Source organism: Leopardus geoffroyi, chromosome C3 (genome assembly GCF_018350155.1).
Source record: "Leopardus geoffroyi isolate Oge1 chromosome C3, O.geoffroyi_Oge1_pat1.0, whole genome shotgun sequence".
In the NCBI taxonomy this organism is placed as follows: domain Eukaryota; kingdom Metazoa; phylum Chordata; class Mammalia; order Carnivora; family Felidae; genus Leopardus; species Leopardus geoffroyi.
The window spans coordinates 70,896,294-70,920,581 of NC_059338.1; the positions used below are offsets into that span (position 1 = coordinate 70,896,294).

The 24,288-nt window shown below is 52.1% G+C and overlaps 1 protein-coding gene across 4 annotated transcripts; it reads right to left on the reverse strand.

Annotated features, from left to right (window-relative positions):
- Nucleotides 1–147: 147 nt before the first annotated feature.
- On the reverse strand, nucleotides 148–24,216 carry HSF1 (heat shock transcription factor 1). 4 transcript variants are annotated; one of them, XM_045455574.1, is made up of 14 exons: nucleotides 23,896–24,216; nucleotides 5,567–5,675; nucleotides 5,100–5,236; nucleotides 4,626–4,750; nucleotides 3,381–3,456; nucleotides 3,246–3,307; nucleotides 3,004–3,100; nucleotides 2,763–2,899; nucleotides 2,402–2,677; nucleotides 1,928–2,008; nucleotides 976–1,081; nucleotides 839–904; nucleotides 679–748; nucleotides 148–597 (listed from the first exon to the last, which is right to left on the reverse strand). In XM_045455574.1, exons 1-14 carry the CDS (start codon nucleotides 24,010–24,012, stop codon nucleotides 392–394), a joined length of 1,665 nt encoding a protein of 554 aa, XP_045311530.1. In that variant the 5' UTR covers nucleotides 24,013–24,216; the 3' UTR covers nucleotides 148–391. The 4 variants fall into 4 exon arrangements, with proteins under 4 accessions (XP_045311530.1, XP_045311528.1, XP_045311532.1 ...); XM_045455572.1 differs by having other exon boundaries at nucleotides 5,567–5,678; nucleotides 23,896–24,198; XM_045455576.1 differs by lacking the exon at nucleotides 1,928–2,008.
- Nucleotides 24,217–24,288: the final 72 nt, after the last annotated feature.

Here is a 24,288-nt window from a genome sequence, read left to right on the forward strand (position 1 = left end):
GCACACACGGCTATGCCCTGGACATCTACCTTCTCTCTGAGGAGACCATCACGGCTCAGACTTCCAGCCCCCTTCTGAGAACCCCCACCCTGGGCCCCCCCCCCGGAGGGGGGGGTGGCAGGAGGAAACAGACGCAGGAGGCCACCATGTAGAGCCTGTCGTTTATAGGTCTCTGCCAGTCTCGTCCGTCTGTCTGTCCATGTATGTGTTTCTCTCTACTGAAGGGGCAAGGGGAACTCTCATGTAAAAATCCAAAATACAATCCTGCCTGGGAACGGCCACAGCGAGGGGCAGTCCAAGCGTGGCTGTAAGGCCTCGAGCTGCCACGGCACACAGGGCTGGGGCCCTCGCTGCTGAGCAGGCTCCACGCCCAGCCTTCGCCCTGGGGCCTCTAGGAGACAGTGGGGTCCTTGGCTTTGGGGGGTTCAGAGCCCGTCAGCAGGGAGATGGTGGGGTCATCTGCGTAGTCGTCCCCCTCCGAGAAGTAGGAACCCTCCCCCAGCTCGAAGAGCACGGGCAGGTCGCTGCTTCCCATATCCACGGAGCCCGGGTCCACCAAGAACAGGGGTTGCGCCGTGTAGTGCACCAGCTGCTTCCCTGAGGGTGGGGGCTGGGTCAGGGCACTGGCGGGTGGGGACACTGGGCTGGGGCAGGGCAGGGGCTCAGGGCTTGGCTCACCTGAGTCAGGGCTGCTGTTCTCTGCCTCAAGGGGCCTGGGGGGCTCCTGGGGAGAGAGGAGCTCCTGGATCTGCCAGGGCAGGAGGGGGCAGAGTGAAGGTTCCTGCTCCCTGCCCGCCCCCCTCCCCCCTGCCCCCCCCCCCCCGCCCCGCCTACGCACGCTGGCCAGGCTGCTGTCAAGGTCGGGCAGGCTCATGTCGGGCACTGTCACTGAGGGGCTGAACAGCTGCAGGGAAGGGATGGCGGTCAGGCTGCACCCGTGAGCTGTGAGCAGGGTGGGGGTAGGGAGGCACTCACGTCCAGCAGGGCGCTAGTGTCCACACTGAAGCCGTGGCTTGTCAGCATGGTCTGCAGGTTGTCCAGATTGGAGTCCATGGCGTCCAAGTGGTCACTGAGCTCGGTCCTAGCCAGAATGAGGAAGGCAGGTAAAGTGGAGCCCTAGGCACCCCCAGCCAGGTGCCCTCCTGCTGGTGATCACACCCACCAGACAGAGAGGGGCTGTCCTCAGCTATACCCCCACCCTGCTTGGGCTCACGGGAAGCCCTCCGAGGCGGGGCCCCATCGCACACCTGGTGTGGGCCTGGGGGGAACATGTGTGGGAAAGGGCCAGGGTGCTTGGTCACTGGGGCGAGAGTGGCTCGGGCTGTGCCAGCCGGTCCTGTCGCTGTGAGGCCCAGTAAGGCCTCTGACAGCACTAAATGGCTGAGCCAAAATGACAGGGGGGCTCAGGATGGGCTGGGGGCGGTGTTCAGGCTTGGCAAGGTCTTGTCTCTACGTTGGAAGACAGCAGGGATGGGGAGAGGGAGCTGCGGGCAGGGTATGGAGGGCTGGTCTCTACTCTGGTGCATGCCGGGAAAGAGACCTGGGTCTGGAGGCTGTGGCCGAGAAGGCCCTGGGCCACCTGGTGGACCTGTGCCATTGGACAGGTGGCCAGGCTGGCTCTGGGAGGTGTCCACAGGGCCCTGCCCCAACCTGAGAGGAAGCCAGTCAGCACGGCATCCAGGAGCCTGGCTGCACCAGTGGCAGTGCCAGGCGGGGAGGCCCATCTCTGTCGGTCAGTGAGCTGGGGCACTGGCTTGGGCCCCAGAGCCTGGGGTGGGGGGGCTGCTCCCTGCTGCACAGGGCCCGGGACGCCCGTTCACCAGGCAGGGCCAAGTGCTCATGGCCAGGCCAGGGTCTGGTCCGAAGCTGGGGAGGGGCCTGAGCTCTGGCGGAGCCCTCCTCCCTCCCCAGTGGGGACGGCGCTAACCCTGGCTGGACTCGGCCATGAAGAGAGGAGGGGCAGGGGAAGAGGCGGGCGACCCCAGACATCTGTGGAGCGCGAGCCAAACTGCAAGATACAAAGACAAGAGCCCCCCGATTGCAGGTGGGGGCCAGGTGGACTCCGTGCCCCCCGCCCTTGCTTGCCTGGCCTCTGGGGCAAGCCCTCTGCTGGGCAGGACAGATGCAGTGGCCTGTTGCAGGAAGGGGTGACAGCAGCGGCCAGAGCGGCTCAGAAAGCAGGTGCGACAGACCTGCAAGGCTGCACACCCTTGGCTCCTGAGGCCCTGGGGATGTGGGACAACGGGCTCTGAGCTCAGGGCCAGGTCTGCTGGCTCACCCCCCGGCGCCCCTGCGCCCACAGACTGACGACCGCCCCACACCAGCCCTCCAGGACAGCGCTAGCTAGAGGCCCAGACGTGCTTCCTGAGGCTGCGGCGGAGGCGGGTGGGGCGGCACTCACTTGTCCAGGCAGGCTACGCTGAGGCACTTCTCAGGGGCCGAGGCAGGTGGGGGCGAGGGTGAGGGGCAACGGCCCCCCGCATCCGTGAGGGGTGTGGCCGGGGTGGCAGGGGCAGGCTCGCTTTCCCGCAGGATGGAGTCAATGAGGGCGGTCGGGGACAGGGGTATCTCCACAACAGAGGACGGGTGTCCAGGACTGGCCTCCTCCACCCGGGGGCTCCGAGGAGGACTCGGGGGCTCCTCTTTGACGCGTACCAGGGGGCTGCTGGACACTGGCCTGCACGTCGGGGGACACACACGTCAGCAGCTGCCGCCTCTGTGGGCCCACCCTTCTCCTGACGGTTGGGTGACATGGCCCCCACCTCTCATCTACGCTTCCGCCTGGGGAGGCCAAAGGACTGCCGGGGGCCAGCTCGGTGATGTCGGAAATGATGGGTCCGGAGTTGGCGACGGTGTCTGGGGAGTAGAGGCTGGAGCTGCTGTAGGCCGGGGAGGGAGCCTGCCATCAAAGGGAGGTGACCTGTGTGGCAGGCGCTGCAGCACGTGCCTGCCCCGCCCAGGCCAGTCCTGCCGTGCCCGGCTCCTGCCGCGCCTGGCGCTCACCGAGTAGGGGCCCGAGCCATGGATGTGCTCCAGGGAGTATTGGCGGCCGTACTTGGGCATGGAATGTGCCGCACTGCTGTCGTTCAGCATCAGGGGGCTGCGGGGGGGGGGGGGGGGGGGGGGGGCGGTAAGGGGTGGGCTTAGGTGCCTCCCCGAGACCTCAGGGCCACCCGGGCCTCAGCCAGGGGGAGACAGGGTGGCCCTGGGCCCCGTGCTGGGGACAGGCACCCCCTGTGCCTCACATCTTTCTCTTCACCCCCAGGATCCGGTTGGACTGCACCAGTGAGATGAGGAACTGGATGAGCTGCGGGCAGAAGGGCACAGTTAGCCTGGCCCTGCGAGGGGCCCGCCAGGCTCCCCCTAGGCCCGCTGCACACCTTGTTGACGACTTTCTGCTGCTGGGCGTGCTTCTGCCGCAGGCTGGCCACTTCCCGCCACAGGGCCTCGTTCTCGCTGTAACACAGTGGGCGTGGTCAGCAGTGCTGGGGGCCCTCCACAGAACGCCCCCCCCCCCGGTCCCGCCCAGGGCAGGCGTGGGGTCTGGGGTGCGGCGGTAACAGGGCTGGGGGCAGACCGCCAGGGAGGACACACAGGGGTGTGTCAGTTGTGGGGGCGGGGGCAGAGCACAGGACTGGGTGTGTTGGGTGGACGCCAGGGTCCTGGCTGAGACCTCCTGGACACCCTTGAGTGTTGCCCCCTCCCCCCCCCACCGTCCCCCTGAGCCATCTCTGCCCCACCTGAACCTGAGGAGAGGAGGGAAGGCCAGGGGTACAGAGCAGCATATGGCAGCTGTCCTATGCTCGTCCTATGTCACTAGGTCTGGGTGAGCAGGGCTGTGAGCAGCCTGGCCCTCCTGATGGGCCCCCAAGTGTCTTACTGACATGGAATTGCCCCTCTTGGCCTCGACCTGCAAGGCACTCATGTCCCAGGAGGCCAAGTTCACCTGGCCCCACACACAGATATCCTATAGCCAGAGGCTTCTGCCAGCCCCAAATGTGGAGAGAGAGCCCAGGAGCCTCTTCCAGGACTTGGGGGTCATGAGGACCTGCCCCCTGAGAGGCTTTCGGGCCACACCAAGCTGAGGACAGCCACTCTAGGCTGCGGTTCCTGAGGTCCCCGGGGCCCCCAAGTGCATAGGAGGCGGCCCAGGCCAGCCTTGTTAGGGGTCCTGGTTGAGGAGGGGAGTACAGGGCCGGTTACTGGTGGCCAAACGTGCCCCAGCGGCAGTGGGGGCCAGCGGGAGCGTTGGCGCTGTAGGGGCGGTGAAGACCAGCCACCCCGGCCTGTGGAGTGCACACTCGGGACGCAGTGTGAGGAGCCGAAAGGGGAGGCAGGTTCCAGGAGCCCAGCTCTGCCCGTTGGGGCAGGAACTGGGTTAGACCCTGTCTCCCAGGGCGCGTGCACAAGTCCAAATGTAATTCTGCGCTTGGGAGAAGCCTGGAGCGTCCCTGTCTCAGACTATAGGAGGCAGGGCTGGTGGGAAGGGGCCCCAGGAGGGGGTGGCCAGTTCCCAGGCCTGCACCTCTCCTGTCTGCTCTTTTCTCAGGCTGCCTCCCACAGGTCCCCTTGTCCCGCCACGTCCCCTGCCAGGCGCCCCCTTGCACGTGCCGCGTGGAACCTACTGCTTCATGGCCAGAAGTTTGGAGTCCATGCTCTCCTGCTTCCCCTTCATGAGCTGGACGTCAGTCAGCAACTTGGTGACACTGTCTTGGCGGATCTTTATGTCCTCATTCTTCAACGTGGATACCTGGGACCCCGGTGGGGGCGGGGTGGACGGGGAAACAGTTACTGAGATGCCCCCCCCCCCCCAGGGGAAGAGGGGAGGGCCTGGGATGCCGCAGAAGGGCCAAGGGGCTGGGCTGGCAGTCTGGAGAGGGGCCTTCAATGTGGTGGCTGATGGGAGAACGGCCAAGGGGAGTCCCAGATGGACAAGCAGGGAGGAGAGGGCCCATCAGGAGGAGGGCTCAGGGCGGCCAGGCCAGCAGCTGACTGTCCTTAGCAGTCGTAGGTCCAGCAGGACAGCAAGTAGCTGCTGCTCCCTCTCATAGTCTGGAGGAAGGTCTGAGGAGGCGGAGACAGGGAGGCAGACTACTCACGCTGGTCACTTTCCTCTTGATGTTCTCAAGGAGCTGCTCCTGGCCACGCAGGAAGCACGGGTGCTGGAACTCAGTGTCGTCCCTCTCTGGCTTGACCAGGCCACCCTGCTCAATGTGGACCACCTTCCGGAAGCCGTCTGCACATGACGGGGTGGAGCAGCTCTGCCTCAGGGCCGGGCACCGCCCCACCGAGGGACAAAGGGAGGGGTCCGGGAGGAGGGCTATGCCTGGCACAGCTCTGGTCACACCACTGCCTGCGGCAGCTGGGTGGTCTTCGTCTAAGGGAGACCCCATACCCCAGACGACAAGCCCTCACCAGCGTGTGTGCCTGTGTCTGGCTGGGACTTCAGAGACTCTTCCCTGAGACTCTGCTCCCCTGGGAAGAGGCGCCCTGGCCGCAGGCCCTCCAGATGCGTCAGGCTTTGCATCATGCCCCGCCCCGCACGCCCAGATAGCAGGGTACTCACACATGTTGAGCTGCCGCACGAAGCTGGCCATATTGTTGTGCTTGAAGTACTTGGGCAGCACCTCCTTGGCAAACTGGCCCTGGTCAAACACGTGGAAGCTGTTCCCGCTCTGCTGGGAGGCACGCGGCAGAGTCACACGCAGCCCACGAGGCACAAGTCCCCAGATGTGCCCGGTCCCTCCGCTCTTGCGTGTGCCCTGCCGGAGGCCCGGGACTGGGTGACAGAAGCCACGTGGCCAGAGAGATGAGGGGACCTCATGGCAGCCAGGAAGCCCTGCCCCGGGGCTCCAGAAGTTGCCTGAAACACGTGGCACCTCACGCCCAGTCTTTAGGGGACCTTGTTTTTGCTTTAATCAGATTTCCCCCAGGAACAACCAAGACCCCAAGGTGAGGCAGCCAAGAAAATGGGACGAAAACACACAGTTGTATTCAGAAATGCAACCTCGTTGTTCTTTTGGCATCTGAGGCGGGAAAAAGAGGTTATGAAACAGTCACTGCGTTACTCATCTCCTATCCTCTCATTTTTTAAAAACACACATTTTTAAAATTTTTATTTATTTTTGAGAGAGAGAGAAAAAAGGGGGTGAGTGGGGGAGGGGAAGAGAGAATCCCAAGCAGGCTCCGCACTGTCAGCGCAGGGCCTGACACGGGCCTCGAACCCACGAACCTGAGCCGAAACCATGAGTCGGATGCTTAATCGGCTGAGGCACCAGTCACCCCCATCTTCTTTCTGACCTCAATCCAGAAGCTACCAGGAAGGTTGGCAAGGCCAGCCTCTGCTGGAAGGGCCTTGGGGTGTGTGGGGCAGGGTCCTGGAACAGGGCCAGAGAGTGGTGAGGGGAGGAGGGGGTGGGGGGTGACAGGACATGCTACCCTTGAGTCCGCCAGGGACACTGGGCATGGCTTCCCCCATCGAAGAAGGGGCTGAAGGTACGGAGAGAGGGAAGCCAGAGGAACCCTGGTGGTAGGCGAAAGCTAGAGCCTTGTGTGTCCACACACGTGCGTGCATGTGAAAATGAACCCAGATGTAAGCGTGTGAAGGGGTGGAGAAGGTGGAGAGAGGGCCTCTGAAAAGTCTTCTCCTCCAAAGAAGCAGTAAGAAAACCGGCCAAAACGTTACAGTGCGCTTTTTCAGAACTCTGAAAATCAACAGCAACATGGGAAGCCTTTATTCAAGAAAAATGATTGTCCTGCAGTAAGATCAGTGAGCTTTGTGGTATTTTGACTTGCCCTGTTCCCGCTTCCCCTCCTGTAGCCCCATTCCCAGAGAATTACTCTCGGACCAGTCAGCTCCCTGGGAGCTTCCACTTGTAAAGCTGTCTTTGCTTGATTTGACCCAAAGCTCTCCCAGTACAAAAAGCCTTTTCCTTAGGGATGTTTGTTGATGACATCAAAAGAGGATTTCAAAACTTTGTGGTTGCTTCAGGCAGAGGATAACAGGGCAAAAAACAGGCTAGCTAGAAAACCTCAAGAGGAAGAGCTAGGGAATGAGACCTCGAGAGGGGTTTTGAAAAGCTCCAAAACATTCCCGGGCATCCGGAAGTCACATGCATGTGTAGGGCTGTGTGGACAATCAGGGAAGACCTGACGTGGCCCTAGGCGCGCACCTCTGGCTGACTTGGAGGCTCTGCACAAGCAGGAAGCAGAGGACAAAGCAGAGGTGCCACCTACCCGGGCTGTGTGCCGAATGCAATAAATCCCCCAACACCTACACGGGGTCCCCCGGCAAAGAACAGGACATTTATTGGTTCCAGGAGGCAAGGGAAATTTCTGTTCCCTTGACTAGCTCACTACTAAGCTAGCCAAGCAGACTTCAGTGGTCACGAACAACAAAGACCATAAGTCATCCAGAATTCGTTCAGAAAAGTCACTAAACAAGCGAATACCAGCAACTACAAGAAATAGCAACAGCAACAAATCTGGGGAGGAGGGAGAATCTGATATTCAGAACCTAACACATACCACATTATATTAATTCAAAGTCTAGTTTCCAATGAAAAAGTATGAAACCTGCAAAGAAACAAGACATGGCCTATACACTAGGGAAAAAAAGCAATCAATTGAAACCATCCCTAATGAAACTTGTAAGTTGGATTTACTAGACAAGGACTTTAAGTCAACAATTTCAAATTTGTTCAAAGAATGAAATGAAATGGCAGCTAAAGAAATAAAGGAAAGCATGAGAACATCTCGTGGAATGAAGAATACCAATAAAGATAAAAATGAACCAAATCTGAATTAAAAAATATAATTGCACCAACTTATGCCCAATGGAAGTCCCAGGAGAGAAAAGGACAGAAAGAATAGCTGAAGGAATAATGGCCCCAAATTTCCTAAGTTTGATAAAAAAAAACGTCCAGGAAGCTAAACAAACTCCGTTAAAAAAAAAAAAAAAAAAGATTAAAACTGATTTCTCATCAGAATCCACGGAGGCCACAAGGCAATAGGATTACATTTAAAGGGGCCAAAAGGAGGGGCACCTGGGGGGGGGGCTCTGTCAGTTACATGTCTAACTCTTGGTTTCAGCTCGGATCATCACCTCATGGTTCATGGGATCAAGCCCTGCGTCGGGCCCCATGCTGGCAGTGCAGAGCCTGCTTGGGAGTCTTTCTTTCTCTACCCCTGCCCCGCTCTTGCTCTCTCTCTCAAAATAAACTTAAAAACAAAGTAAAGGGGCTGAAAGGAAAAAAACCGGTCAACCAAGAATTGTATATCCAGCAAAGCCTCGCTTTGAAAAGTAAGGAGCAGGGGCACCTGGGTGGCTCAGTCAGTTAAGCATTTGACTCAGAGCTCCAGGCTCAGAGCCTGCTTCGGATTCTGTCTCCTCTTTCTGCCCCTACCCCACTCATGCTGTGTGTGTGTGTGTGTGTGTGTGTGTGTGTGTGTGTCTATGTGTGGGGGTCTGAAAAATAAACAAACATAAAAAAAGTTTAAAAAAAAAAGGAAGGAGCAATTTCCATTTCTGGGATCCAAGTGTGAGATCTACTGAACCACTCCTAAGTGAAACAAAGCTGCTTTTTTTTTCCTTTTTCTTTTTTTTAATGTTTAATGTTTTTAAATTTATTTTTGAGACAGAGAGAGAGAGAGAGAGAGAGAGAGAGAGAGAGAGAGAGAGAGAAAATGAGTGGGCAAGAGGCAGAGAGAGAAAGAGACACAGAATCCGAAGTAGGCTCCAGGGTCTGAGCTGTCAGCACAGAGCCTGATGCAGGGCTTGAACTCACAAACTGTGAGATCATGACCTGAGCTGAAGTCGGATGCTTAACCAACTGGGCCACCCAGGCACCCCTATTTTTTTCTTTTTAAAAGTTTACTTATTTTTGACAGTGTGCTTGTGCAAGTGGTGGAGGGGCAGAGAGAGGGAGACAGAGAACCCCAAGCACACTCTGCACTGCCAGCACAGAGCCTGACACGGGGCTCAATCCCATGAACTGTGAGATTTCCTCGGGAGAGAGGCAGTCAGAAGGAAAGAGAGCTCTGAAGGGGCTCCCCAAGGGAACTCACTTTATTTGACACAAAACGTAAGGAAGTTCAAGTGTAAGGCTGCTCTTGAAAACAATGGCACCTCTTGGTTCAGAGTAACCAGCTCAACCAGGCCCAGCCTATTCTACAGGAGAGAGGCAGCTCACAGCCCTCCCAGAGTCAGAACAAACCTCAAAGACAGGCCTTCAACACTACCACTGGTTGAATTTAATTGGGTTAGACCGCTCAACAATTTGTGCCCTGGGGCACCGTCAAAAAACACCACCACAATCAGGCAGTAATTAGAGCCTAAAGTCTGGGTGTAATACCCTGGGAGGCAGTAGAGTTAACACTGAGGTCAAAGAGAATACAGACTTCACTAAAATAACCCAGCTAAGTCACAAAACAAACCAGCACAAAACAAAAACAAGCGTGGGGGGGAGGTGGGTGGTGGGTGGGGTGGTCATCCAGAAGTACTACATTACCTAAAATATACTTTTTCAACAAAATTATGAGACACGAAAAGAAGCAGCAAAGTGTGACCTGTGCACAAGGGAAAGGAGAAAAAGCCAACAGAAACGGAGCGTGAGAGGGACAAGGTGTAAAGTTTCCTCAAGACTTCGAAGCAAACATCACCCATATGTTTCAAGATGAGGTGACAGTGCCTTGCCAAAGAGAGAATCGCAACAAAGAGACAGGACTTATACAGCAGAGTCAGATGAAAATTCCAGAGCCCAACAGTACAATAACCAAAATGAGGAATTTACTAGAAAGACTCAACAGCAGATGTGAACTGGCAGAACAAAGAAATCAACAAATTTGAAAATGGATTGATAGAGATGATGAAAGCAGAAGGACAAGAGAAAACAGAGTAAAGAAAAATGAAAGGAGTCTCAAAAAAACAAAACAAAACAAAACCCAAAACCTTTAACTGCCTCAGCGTACGTGTAAATGGAGTACATTTCGTTACAGGAAAGAAGGACCAGAACAAATACTAAAAGAAATAAGGCCTGAAAACTTCCCAAATTTGCTTCAAAAAATCAATAGACATGGTATGCCATTCCTGAGGTCAACTCTGCTTTGTTTCGTAAGTGTTTTTATAGGGGCACCTGGGTGGCTCAGTCAGTTGAGCGTCCAACTTCAGCTCAGGTCATGATCTCATGGTCTGCGGGTTCGAGCCCCGCATTGGGCTCAGTGCTGACAGCTCAGTCTGGAACCTGCTTCGGATCCTGTGTCTCCCTCTCTCTCTGCCCCTCCCCCACTCTCACTTTGTCTCTCTCTCAAAAATAAATAAATGTAAAAACAAAAATAAGTGTTTTTATAATCCTATAGTTTTGGTATACAGATCCCTGCATGTTTTACTATGCTTGTATTTAAGTTCTCATCTTTTAAAAAAATTTAAAAATGCTTATTTTTGAGGGGGGGCAGTGTGAGAGGCAGAGAGACGGAGGCAGACACAGAATCCGAAGCAGGTTCCAGGCTCCAAGCTGTCAGCACACAGCCTGACGTGGGGCTTGAACTCCCGAGCCATGAGATCATGACCAGAACCAAAATCATCTGCTTAACCGACTGAGCCACCCAGGCTCCCCAGTAGTCTTTTGGAGCAACTGTAAATGATATTAAAAAACAAAACACATCAATTTCCTATTGTTCGTTAGAAATGCAATTGATTTTTGTATGTTGACCTTGTATCTAGTAACCCTGCAAAACTCAATTCTTTAGTTTTAGGAGTATTTTTATAGATTTCTTGAGACTTTTCTGTGTGGACAATCATGCCATCTATAAATAAGGTCAGTTTTATTTCTTGCTCTCCAAGATATATTCTTTTAACTTCTTTTTCTTGTCTTCAATTACTAGATAGGACTTCCAGTACAATGTTAATTAGAACTGGTGAAAATAGAATTGTACCTTGTTCTATCTTAGGGGAAAAGCATTCAGTCTCTCCTAACATTAAGTATGATGTTAGGTGTAGATCCTTTTTTTGTTATCGGGCTGAGTATGTTCCCCACTATTCTCAGTTTCCCGAGTTTTTTGTTTTTTGGTTTTTTTTTAATAAATGAACATCAAATTTGTCAAATATTTTTTCTGCAAATAATATGATCATGTGGCTTTTCTTCTTTACGTTAACACAGTGGATTACACTGACTTAATTTTAAAATCCTGGACCACCCTTCCATTTCTGGAATAAGTTCCTTGTGTTGTGACATCACTCTTTTTATATATTGCTAGATTTGCTTACATTTTACGGAAAACATTATGAAAAATGCTGGTTCTTAGTTTTCTTAGACTATTTTTGTCTAAGTTTTAAAAAAGTTTATTTTTAAATAACTTCTATACCAAACATGGGGCTCAAACTCATAACCCTGATATCAAAAGTCACGTGATCTTCCAACTGAGCCAGCAGGTACCCCTGTGTGTGTTTTAAGGTTTATGTATTTTTGAGACAGAGAGACAGTGTATGAGCAGGGAAGGGGCAGAGAGAGAGGGAGACACAGAATCCTTAGCAGGCACCAGGCTCTGAGCTGTCGTCAGAGCCGGCCGGGGGTGGGGGGTGGGGTGGCTCCAACCCACAAACTGTGAGATCATGACCTGAGCCAAAGTTGTGGGGCTTGAAACCACGAACCATGAAATCATGACCTGAGCTGAAGTCCGTTGCTTAACCAAATGAGCCACCCAGGTGCCCCCAGGTGCCCCTGTGTTTGATACCAAGGTAATGCTTGCCTCACAAAATGAACTGCAAAATGTTCCCTCCTTTGGTTTTCTGGAGAAAGTTGTGTATAATTGGTGTTATTTCTTCTTCAAATGTTTAAATTTGGCAGTCAAATCATTTGGGCCTGGACTTTTCTTTTTAGGAGGTTTATGACTAGGAATTCAACTTCCTTAATAGAGTTAGGACCATTAAGGTTATCCATTTCACCTTGGGCAAGTTTTGACGCTTTATGGTTTTAAGGGAATTGGTCCATTTTTATCCACGTTGCCAAATGCACATGCATACAGCTGCTCAAAGCACTTCCTTATTACCCTCATACCGTCAGAGGGGTCTGCCGTGACACATATCCTCTTTGTTCCTGATATTGGCAATTCAGGTCTTGTCTCTCTGTCAGTCATGCTACAAGTTACCAATTTTTATCTTTTCAGAGGATCAGTTTTTGAATTAATTTATTTTACTGTTTTACCATTTTCGGTTTCAGTGACTTCTTCTGTTGTCTTTATCATTTCCTTCCTTATGCTTGCTTTGGGTTTACTTTGCTTTTTTTTCTACTTTCTTAAGGTGGAAGCTTAGAAGCCATTCTTATTTTCTAATGGGATCACTTAATTGTATAACTTGCCTCTGAGCACTGCGTTAGGTGCTCTCACGTTTTCAGGGAGCAGGCATTTGGTGGACTGCTGGGGGACATCCGTGGGACAGGAGATGGAGTCCCCCTCGGATGGAAGATGGAAGAAAAGACTGCTCCTTCTGGGGCTGCACACTCTCTCTCAGTCTTGACGGAGGCGCTCCCAGGCTGCATCTGTCATCCATGCGCATGATGTAGACCGTGTCTTGTCTTGTCCCCAGGACAAAGTGTTTGCTGAGTTACGCTCTTGCTGACTAGGTATCTCTACATAACTGGCCACCAGGGACACCCCCCCCACCCCACATTTCTCAAATGGGAAGATACAATTACATCAAGTTTATAATTTAAAATGCATAGCTTGATCCACTTTTGACATACAATTGTTTACCACCACATGCGAGAACAGAAGACATTTCCATCACCCCCGAAATTATCCTTATGTCCCTCTGTGGTCAACCCCCACCCCAGGCAACCACTGACCTCATCTTTGCTCCCCTGGATTTGCCTTTGCCAGAATACCACATAAATGAAATCACAGAGTATGCAGCCTTTTGTGTTTGGTACCTTGCACTTAGCACAACAGAATGCTTTCAAGGTTCGGCCACAGAGCCTCCCGGAAAGCTGTTCACTCCTCTTCAGTGCTGAGTGGAGCTCCCTGCGGGGGGCGCCGGCGCTTGTACGGCCACTCCCCAGCAGGCTGACCTGTGGGTCGTGTCCTATTTTTGGCTCTTGTGAATGAAAGTGCTATAAACATTTGCATTCGGGTCTTTTTTTTTTTTTTTTTAAATTTTTTTTTTCAACGTTTATTTATTTTTTGGGACAGAGAGAGACAGAGCATGAACGGGGGAGGGGCAGAGAGAGAGGGAGACACAGGATCGGAAACAGGCTCCAGGCTCCGAGCCATCAGCCCAGAGCCTGACGTGGGGCTCGAACTCACGGACCGCGAGATCGTGACCTGGCTGAAGTTGGACGCTTAACCGACTGCGCCACCCAGGCGCCCCATTTTTTTTTTTTTTAATTTTTTTTTTTCAACGTTTATTTATTTTTTGGGACAGAGAGAGACAGAGCATGAACGGGGGAGGGGCAGAGAGAGAGGGAGACACAGGATCGGAAACAGGCTCCAGGCTCCGAGCCATCTTTTTTTTAATGTTTGTTTATTTTTGAGAGAGAGAGAGAGACAGAGTGCGAACAGGGGAGGGGCAGAGAGCAAGGGGGACACGGAATCTGGAACAGGCTCCAGGCTTCGAGTTGTTAGCACAGAGCTGGACGTGGGGCTCGAACTCACCAACCAGGAGATTATGACATGACCTAAGCTGAAGTTGGACGCTTAACCAACTGAGTCATTCAGGTTTTTTCCTTCTAGAAGTTTTCTAGTCTTAGCTTTTACATTTCAGTCTGATTCATTTCAGTCAGTGTTTGTACATGGTGTGAGGCACATGTCGAGCTCACATCTGTGTTTACGGGCGCCCAATTATTCCAGCACCACGTGTGGAAAAGACTATTCCTATAGAATTGCAACGGCACCTTTGTCAAAAATCAATGAACTTTAAATGGGTGGGTCTCTTTCTGGATTCTCTATACCAATTTCACTCAGTGCCGATTATTACAGCTTTATAGTAAATTGTGAAATCAATTTGTGTGAGCATTCCAATTGTTTTCCTTTAAAAAAACGTCTGAAGGGGTGCCCGAGTGGTTCATTTGGTTAAGTGGCCAACTTTGGCTCGGGTCATGATCTCTCACTGTTTGCGGGTTCGAGTCCCACGTTGGGCTTTGTGCTGACAGTGCAGAGCCTGCTTGGGATTCCCTCTCCCTGTCCCTCCCCCACTTTTGTTTGTTCTCTCCCCCGCCCCCCAAAGTGAATAAATAAACTTAAAAAAACTGTCTGTCTATTCTCTGTTGAGAATGTTTGGCTGTGCTTTTTCATATAAACTCTAGTAAGGATCACTTTACCAACATTTACAAAAATGTCTGCCAAGATCTTACTGGGATTGTGTGAAATCTGTTTTCATCTTACCAACACCGGGTCTTCTGTTTATGACCATGGCATTTCTCTCCATTAACTTAGATCCTCTTTAATTTTTCTCAGCAGTGTTCTATAGCTTTCCGTGCACAAATTTATACATGGTTTACAAGGTCCACACCCGTGGTAACTGGTCTACAGGCAGCCGCCAATGATCCCTGCCTCTGGGGGCTCACACCTTGTGCTGCCTTCTCCTGTGCTGTGGCTGGGTTGTTCTTGGTGACCACCAGCACTTAACAGGTGACATGTATTCGAGAACACATTACAAAGGCCACACTGGATCCCTTGCTCCGGGAGCAGCAGGCTGACAGGCCGAGGGAGCAGGCTGAGGGGCTCCTGTGGTGAGGAATGGAAGCCACTTGCCACCACGCACTTGAGCGAACTTAGAAGTGGGTCTCTCTTTGCAGCTGAGCCTCGAAGTGCCTGCAGTTTCGTGAGAGACCTCGCATCAGAATCAGCTCGTGACTCTCAGAAACTGTGAGACGTTTGCTGTTTAAAGCAGTTAGGTTTGGAGACAACTGGTTACACAGCAAGAGATAATACGGCCAGTAAGTATTTTGTGTTTTTTTAATGCTATTGTTAAATATTTCCATTTTCAAGGGTTCATTGCTAGCATACAGAAATAGAATTGGTTTTTTTACATTAACTTTGAATCCTGGGACCTCACCAAACTCATTTACTAGTTCTAATCACTTTGGTATTTTCTTTCTTTTGTAGATTTCTTGGGACTTTCTAAGTAAATTACAATGTTTTCTATAAACAGAGCCAGTTCTATGTCCTACCTTCCAATTTTTCGGTCTTTTATTTACTTCTATCTGCCAGACTACCCGACCAGGGTGTCACACACATCGTTGAAGAGGAGTGGCAGAAGCACCTGCTTTTTCAGGGTTAAGTACAATGTCAGCTGTAGGTTTTCATAGCTGCTTCCTATTAGGCTGTGGAAATGCCCTTCCCAGTTTGCTGAGCTTTTATCACAAAGTGAGTGTTGAGTTTGTCCAATGTTTCCCCTGCCACCATTAAGGCGTCGTGCGGGTTTTCTTCTCTTTGTCCGCTGATGCGGTGAGTTACAGTGGGTTCTGAATGCCGACCAGACTTTATCCACAGAGCTCCCTTCTGGCCTCGCATCTCACAGGTGCTGAGTCAGTGTTGTTCTGGTCTGGGTCCCTCTCTGTGCAATTCTTTCTTTTTCTGGCTGCTTTTACGATTTTTTCTTCATCGGTTTTCAGTAATTTGTTAGTGATATGCCCTGGGTCTTTTTGTTCGTTTTTTGTGTGTGCTTATCCTCCTTAGGAATTCTTATAAGTTTTGGATCTGTGGGTTCACAGCTTTCCAAAGATTTGGACAACTATGTCTAAGCATTCCCTCTCCCGTTACTCTGGAACTCCACTTGTGTGTCAGGCTATGCGATATCATCCCCGTGAGGCTCTGCTTCTGCTATTTCCAGTCTTGTTTTTCCCTGTACATCACCAAGGACAGCATCTATGCTTACTCTCGTTCAGTGATCTTTTCTTCTGCAGAATCTAATCCGCTATTAATCCCCAGTAGTGACGTATAAAAAAAAAAAGCTTTGAATTTTAGAATAACTTTATTTTTTTTATTTTCATTTTTTTAAGAGTAACTTGAGATTTACAGAAAACTTGGGAAGACAGTACAGAGCTCTCACATAGCCCTCACGCCGTTGTTAACAGTGTTAACACTGTTGTCACAAGGAAAGAATCAATATGCAGGTTTCCCCTGCTGCCCGGAAGTACGGCGTTCCTATGCCAACATTCACAAAGCCAAGAATTACTGTTAATTGACATGGAAAAATTTAGAGTATTCCCAGACCCAAAAAATCACCTCTCTTCAGCTTTTCTGATACCTAAGAACACATCTTGCAAACAGATGCACAAACGAAGCAGAGATGAACCACAAATGCTCACGGACACAGAGCACTAGCTCTAGCAGCTTGATGCGAGATCTGAACGCAGTTCCTGAGCAAGGAGCTTGGCGCGGCCACCCCTGCTGCTCGGAGCGCACGCTGCCTCTGTAACAGCTCGCTGCAAAATCAATGCTGGATGCTATTTTTGCTTTTGCCTTTTTTTGTAAAAATGAAACTCCTCTTCGGACTTCTTTCAGTTAGTGAAAACAGATAGTAATGTAGGTCTTTTGTTATAAAAGTGAAATAGCGTAAAATGAACTCTCTCTCAAAAAAAAGTGGGATACCTGCACTTTATTATTTACTAAATAAAGTCTCTATCTTATTCATATCTCCTTAGTTTTTACCTACCAGCCTTCTGTCCCAGAACTTCACCTAAGAGATTACACCACACTTTGTTGTTACGTCTCCTTACGTTCCTCTTGGCTATGACAGTCTCTTTGACTTTTCTGGTTTCTCATGACCTTGACAGTTTTGAGGAGTACCGGTCCAGAATTTCCCTCAATTTGGATTTGTCCTGTGTCTTTTCCTCACAGTTATGAGGTTAGTTGGGGTTACAGAAGGTTCTGGAGAGGAAGACCATAGAGGTTAAGTGCCTTTGTCATCACACCACGGCTGGACACTTACATGAGGCCATGTCTGTCGGGGGTCTCCACTGTAGTTTACCCCCCACCCTTTCCCACTCGGTGTTTCTTGGAAGTCACTGTGTGTAGGCCACAGGTACAGGTGGGGAGATATGTGTCACCTCCCTGGAGGGAGTGTCTACACAAATAATGTGGAATTCTGCACGATAGACTTTTCCATTGCCATTTTATTTGCTCCTTTCTCCCTCTCTCTCTCTCTCTCTCTCTCTCTCTCTCTCTCTCTTCCACTGTCTTCATGGTTTTGCTTTGCTTCTTTGAGCACTCAATATTTTTACAATTGCTTTAAGGTCTTTGTTGGCTAGTTCCCATCACCCCTGGGAACATAGCTATGACTCCCCTTCTTTGTCACAGGATGCACTCTCACACCCATTGGCTCATCTGTTAGTTCTGACTGGGCCCTGGACACGGGGGTCTTTACGTTGCATCTGGGTTTTGTGGTATTCCTCCTGAGAGTGTTTCGTGTGGATCAGCCTGATCCTTTCAAGGCTTGTCTTTAAACTCAATTACAATGCATTTGGGGCAGCCTTTCTTAATTCAGTCCCACCTCCAACTTGTAGGTCTTCTGGTCCTTGTTGAACGCTCCACGTGTTCAACATGGTTCCTCTGCTCTGGCTGTGAGAATTCAGGTAACTCATGGCCCTGTCTGAGCTCTCCTCAGTGACTGTTCCTTCCCTAGAAGGTTCTTAGGCTGGCTTCATAGGTCTCCTCCTGTGGATGGGTGAACCAGAACTCTGCTGAAGACCTGAAGGGGCTCATGTGCAGACTCCTGGAGCTCCTTCTTAGTCCAGCTCCCTTCTCTGGTACCACACCTTGCAAATTCTAGATGCCTCAGTTTCTCCAAAGTCTGGGCTGTTAAGTTTCCCCTTTCTGTGCTGGAGTTTGAAAACTGCCTCTAGGTAGAAAGACTGGAACCTGTGTGGCTCACCTGTCCTTGTTTTCCAATCCTGAACACTGTTCAAGGGTTAAGCCCACATTGAACGTGTCCTATAAGCCCTACCTGAAGGGCCATCAGGAGTTTCAGATGTCTCCTGGTGAATCCATCACAGAACCCGATGTTCTCTCTCCCTGCCTCGTGGTTCAAGGCCCCGCCTTCTCTGCTGCCTCCAGGGAATCCTGGAGGTGATCTTAGCTTTTCCTAAAAAGGCCTCTGATTAGAAATATGGAAGGAGGGGCGCCTGGGTGGCGCAGTCGGTTAAGCGTCCGACTTCAGCCAGGTCACGATCTCGCGGTCCGTGAGTTCGAGCCCCGTGTCAGGCTCTGGGCTGATGGCTCGGAGCCTGGAGCCTGTTTCCGATTCTGTGTCTCCCTCTCTCTCTGCTCCTCCCCCGTTCATGCTCTGTCTCTCTCTGTCCCAAAAATAAATAAACGTTGAAAAAAAAAAAAAAAGTTTTAGAAATATGGAAGGAACAGGGAGAAGTGAGTGCCCATCTGCTTGCTGGTAACCAATGCCCTCACCCTGAAATGCATTTTTTTTAAAAAAAAGTAAACTCTGGGGGCTCCTGGATAGCCAGTTGGTTGAGCATCTGACTCTTGGTTTTGACTCAGGTCATGATCCCATGGTCGTGGGACTGAGCCCCATGTTGGGCTCCACACTGAGTGTGGAGCCTGCTTAGGATTCTTTCTCCCCCTCTGCCCCTCTCCTCAGCATTCATGTGCTCTTGATAAATAAATAAATAAGTAAATAAATAAATAAGTAAGTAAACAAGTAAATAAATAACAACAACCCACAAAACTCTACACCCAGCATGGGGCTTGAATTCACAACCTCAAGATCCAACAGTTGCATGCTCCATGCACTGAGCAGGTGGGGTGCCCCAAGATGCACTTCTTGGTAACTGCCAAGCCTGACTAAATTTGGAGCCTCTGGTCTTATTTTTGATGGCCCTGGGAACAACCTAAAATGAATCCAAAATTCTGCAGGGATGTATGTTTTTACAGACAGGGTCTCTGTCTTTGAGTATTTGGGCTCCACGACCCCAAAGGGTTAACAACCACTGTATTCCATGAGGGAATACCACTGCATTTTTCAAGTATCTGCCCCAGGACACCTTAGTCCCCCATTTTTGTTCCTCAAAAGTCAATCCATCCAAAGACCAGTCTGCACGATGTGCTCCGTTCTGAATGTGGCTGGCCGACTACTCTCTGGGTTCCAGAACACGGGCATTAGAGGCAGTGAGAGTATGGCTGGAGCCAACGTGGCCACAGAAGCAGAGAAATCCGGGTGTAGAGTGAGGTGTCAGGGGGCGTGAGGCTGGTCCAGAAAGGGAGAGCCACTGAGGACCCCTCCTCTACCCTGGCTGTGTCCTTATCTGAGTGTGAGACCATCTGCACCATCATGTCCTTCTCTGGTTTCTGCTCAAGTTCACTTTATTAGTTCCTGCAACACAGGCACCAATACATCCCTCCTAATCCTTGGCCCTCTGGCCACTGGCCCCTGGACTCACACCTCCAGACCATCGAGCACGTGCAGGTTAGTGACTCTGCTCACTCTGACAGCTTTCAGGGTCAAGAAAGGAAGAGTCGGTGGTGCTGGCTGCTGTGCTACCAGGACTGGGAAGCATTTGAGGGCAGCTTTCCTCGTTTCACAGCCTCCTTTCAGAGCTGGAGAGAATCCCGCAGCCAGAGCTGGAAGCCCCGGGGTGTATGGAGCGTGAGGACCCTGGCTCAGTCCCTGGTGATACACGACGGGAGCTCTTTGCACCTTCCAGGGTGGGTCCTGCAGGTTCCACTGCCCCCTCCCTGGTCGTTTAATAAAGAGTTCTGAGCACACGCGGGTCCTGAGGAGTCAGGCGCACATGGCTATGCCCTGGACATCTACCTTCTCCTCAAGGAGACCGTCAACGGCCCAGACTTCCAGCCCCCTTCTGAGAAGCCCCGCCCTGGGCCCCTCCCCCCTCCCCACCCCGGGGGTGGCCGGAGGAAACAGACGTAGGAGGCCACCATGTAGAGCCTGTTGTTTATAGGTCTCTGCCGGTCTCGTCCATCTGTCTGTCCATGTATATGTTTATGTCTACAGAAGAAGCAAGGGGAACTCTCACGTAAAAATCCAAAATACAATTCTGCCTGTGAACGCCTGCAGCACAGGGCAGTTCAGGCGTAGCTAGGGTCTAACTAAGAAAGCAGGTGAGGGTGGGGCCGGCGTCTTGAAGTGTGGAGCGCCGGGAGAAGGCAGTCAGAGAGCAACAGCTGGCCATCACCGGGAAGACGGCGGCCTTCAGGTCCAGTTTAACCAATCCCCAGCTTTCTCTGCTAAGTTTCCTAATGTCTTTGAGACTCAGTTTTCTTCTCTACGAAATAGCCATTTGTCACCTTCTTGCATGGCTGTGGATGGAGAACAGATACAAAAAGGCTCAGTTTAGCCTCACGCTGCAGGCAAGGTCTGGACAAGCACACCTGTGCTGCTTTTGGCAGCTGGTCCTGCAGCCGTCTGGGTTCAGGCAGGCCCTGGGAGCCTCCGGGCCCTGCCATGTGCCTCCCGGCCTGCCACTGGGGAGCACTAACCCGGGTGCTCCTTCAGCATTTTGGCTCAACTGACAGATCCCCAAGGGCAAGATCCAGAGGGCCTGCCCAGTCCTGCCAGCTGTCTGAGAACGAGCTCAGCAGGCCTCACCTGGCTCTCAATGCCAGGAGAGGAGGAGTGTTCCTGCCGGTCATGGGAGCTCTGGAAATGTTCCATGGACAGCTCTGAGTGTACGGGTTGCATGCAGACCCGTTCAAGTAGTCTCACAGGGAGCTGATGACCTAACTACAGGAAGTGCTGTGCCTAGGACTCTCCACCCAGAGACCCAGCCCCTCCAGAGTGAGCCTCCGACCGCTGGCACTTCAAGGGCCATCTGGCACAGGCCCTGGCCTTGGCGACCCCCAGTTCCTAGGCCTCCACCTCCACACAATCCTATTAGGTTCATTCCTGCTCCCAAAGAAAAGAGAATTGCACAGAGCAGACCGGTACCAGGGTGGGGCCAGAGAGGCGCCAAAGGCCAAAATTTAAGGAGCCCCCCCACCAGGGCCTCCTCCACGTGGCCCTAAGAAAAAGTGCCTCCTTAAACTGTGCCGTCAAGCACCTCCCAGCCTCATTCAGGCCTGATCCCTAGGCCAGACAGGCCCAATTCACAGAGTGTCCCAGTGGATGTGGGTGGTAAGGGGAACAGCACAGGCTGCTGGTCAGAAGCGCTGGGGCACACCCACAGGCTACACTCATGCTCACCGAGTTCCGTCCCTACAGCAGCAGGAGCTGCAGGGTCTTGTGGGACCTCTAAGGACCCGCTGAGATGCCGTGCCCAGGGTGTCTTTAAATGTATGAGGATCTGAGAGTGAGTAAGCCAACACGACTCTCTGGGGGCAGTGACCTGTTGGTCTGTCCTTCAGGCTGGGCACAAGAAGCCCAACGCTCTGGGAATGCAAGCCTGTGTAGCCACTCTGGAAAACAGTACGGAGGTTCCTCAAAAAACTAAAAATAGAACTACCCTACAACCCAGCAATTGCACTACTAGGCATTTATCCAAGGATACAGGTGTGCTGTTTCGAAAGGACACATGCACCCCCATGTTTACAGCAGCACTATCACCAATAGCCAAAGTATGGAAAGAGCCCAAATGTCCATTGATGGATAAACGGATAAAGACGTGGTATATATATACAATGGAGTATTACTCGGCAATCAAAAAGAATGACATCTTGCCATTTGCAACTATGTGGATGGAACTGGAAGTTATTATGCTAAGTGAAATTAGTCAGAGAAAGGCAAATATCATGTGACTTCACTCATGAAGAGTTTAAGAGACAAAACAGATGAACATAAGGGAAGGGAAACAAAAATAACATTAAAACAGGAAGGAGGACAAAACAGAAGACTCATAAATATGGTGAACAAACTGAGGGTTACTGGAGGGGTTGTGGGAGGGGGGATGGGCTAAATGGGTAAGGGGCATTAAGGAACCTAACCCCTGAAATCATTGTTGCACTATATGCTAACTAATTTGGATGTAAATTAAAAAAAAAAAAATAATAAAAAAGCCCAACGCTCTTCGGACCTGGCCCTACTGGCCAGGGTTTCTGGGGATGAACTGCTTCCCCCACCTTATTCACCTTTGAGAGTCAAGCACCAATCCTCTGACTGCCCCTTGTCCCTTAGGTCAAACGTGGTGAGTCTCTCTTGGTAGAACTGAGAGAAAACGTCCAACACAAAGGAAAAAACACCAAAAGCAAAGACATCAGAGCTTTCCAAGGCCTCTGAGAGCCAGACTCCGGGCCATAAGTCTGCAGAAGGCCCTGTGTGAACTTTTTTGACAGAGGCCACAGGTATAGGACCATCTCCTGTCTCTGAGCCAGGCAGCTCAACAGCCCTCTGCACAGCCTGGAAAAGGGCTTCCTTCCACTGCTGAGCTACTGTTGTGATTTCTATATTCACTGCTGGTGCCAGCCCTTACCACTATGTCCTGCTTGACCTGCATACAAACCAGGAAGGATCAAATACTTGTGCTCCAGCTGGTTCCCCATCCCCCTGCCTGGGGTTCATGGGTGGTGCAGCCACTCTAAGTGAAGGCTGTCACAGGCCTGACCATTCCTGTTCAAAGGCCTTGCCCAGAACACAGGCTGTGGGTCCTGGAGAGTATGCTGGTGACACTTCACCCACTCGCCTCACAATCTCTAAGCAGAAAAAGAGAGCAGATTAAGGGGCACCCTAGCAGGTGGGGTGGATCACCCTAGTAGGATTAGGCTTGGAATATTCCAGAGCATTTCTGATGCCCCTCCCTGGTCTGGGTTAAGAGTGTGTCCTGGGAGTTAGGGGAAGGAAAAAGAGGAAGAAGGAAGATAAAAGAAGACAGAAATATGAGCCCACTTCCTTGGGTCAGAAAAATGCAAGATCTGGAAAGAGTGGATGGTACTAACACGGCAGCCTTTGGGAAAGCATGCTGCCCCTCTTCGGGACTCCAGTCTGTCATCAGAGTAAACAGGCAGTGCACTGAGAAATGGAGAGTGCCCACACAGGCATGTCACTGAAACCAACACAAAGTGTCTCCCAAAAGAATGCTGCATGGTATCTAGTTTCTTTATTCCCAGTCTTCAGGCAGCAAACTTGAGCAAACAGACTGCCCAAGAGAGAACTTGGCCTCCAGCTAGGGGCTAGCTTCAAGCTAAACATTTCTTTATTCCTAATGGCCTAAGAGCATGAAGGAGAAGTACTTAACAAAGTCTGAGAAACCCAGCGTTTTGGCCCTCAGGAGGTCAAAGCGTATTTGGGGGCACCCATAGGCTCTGCATGACCAGAGTGGCCTTTCTTCAGGTCACCCATTTGCCAGCCTGGGGTATGGCTCTGGCCTTCCCAGACACGACATCACAGCTCGGATGGGAACAGCAGATTCTGAGCTTCAACTCCATACACACTCTCTGATTTACCTCTGCAAACCCGGAGTCGTCAGGTCTTGCAGGGTCAAACCATGTAAACAAGCCTGCTGCCAGGCAACTGGAGACAAGGACTTGAATAAACTCGTCCTGTGAAGAATGAAAACCAAAGCTGCTCTAGGAAAGCCCAACTCCACTATCTCTGGACATGGGTTCAAGATCAATCTGAACTTTATGACGTTTTACTTTCTGTTTTCGCTCCCTTTCCTTTCGCACTAGAGCAACGCCCTCCAATTCACGCGCCACGTCCTAATTTTCTCCAAATAGCTGCCGACCACACCACCCTGGAAACTCATTTGAGAAGATTCAGAGGATCACCTAGGCTGACTGTTCGCCAGCGAGATTGGGTACTGTTCTGAGGACAGACACACTTCCGCGATTGTTCAACACTTAGCGAAAGACCGAAGAAGAGGCCCTTCCTCCCCAGCCCAGGGACACTTGGCGCGGCAGGGGCCGACAAGGAGCGGGCCCCGCACGTTTTCCTCCGAACCCTGACCCTGAGCTCCCGCCCCCACATCCCACCCCTCACGGGGACTCGCCCCACCCCCTCACCGGGCTCCAGCAGATAAGCGCGTCGGTGTCTGGGTCGCTCACGAGGGTCCACAGCTTGGTCAGGAAGGCCGGGACGTTGCTGGGCCCCGCCGCGCCGGGGCCCACGGGCAGGTCCATACCGTGCAAGGCAGGGAGAGGCGGTGGTGACGACCGCGAAATGGGGCCGAGGGCCGGGCTAGCGCCGCCGCCGCGCCTGCCGCCGGGGCAGCGCCACCGCCGCCGTCCGCTGCGCACACACGGCCCCGCGGCCTAGCATGGCCGCCGCCATCTTGCGACGGGCGCGTTCCCGCCGGCGCCGCCCGCCCGCGTCACCCCGGCGCGCGCACGCCGGCCCCGCCCCAGGCCCGCGCGTTCCTGCCGCCGCGCGCCTGCGCCCGCTGGCCCCGCCCCGCC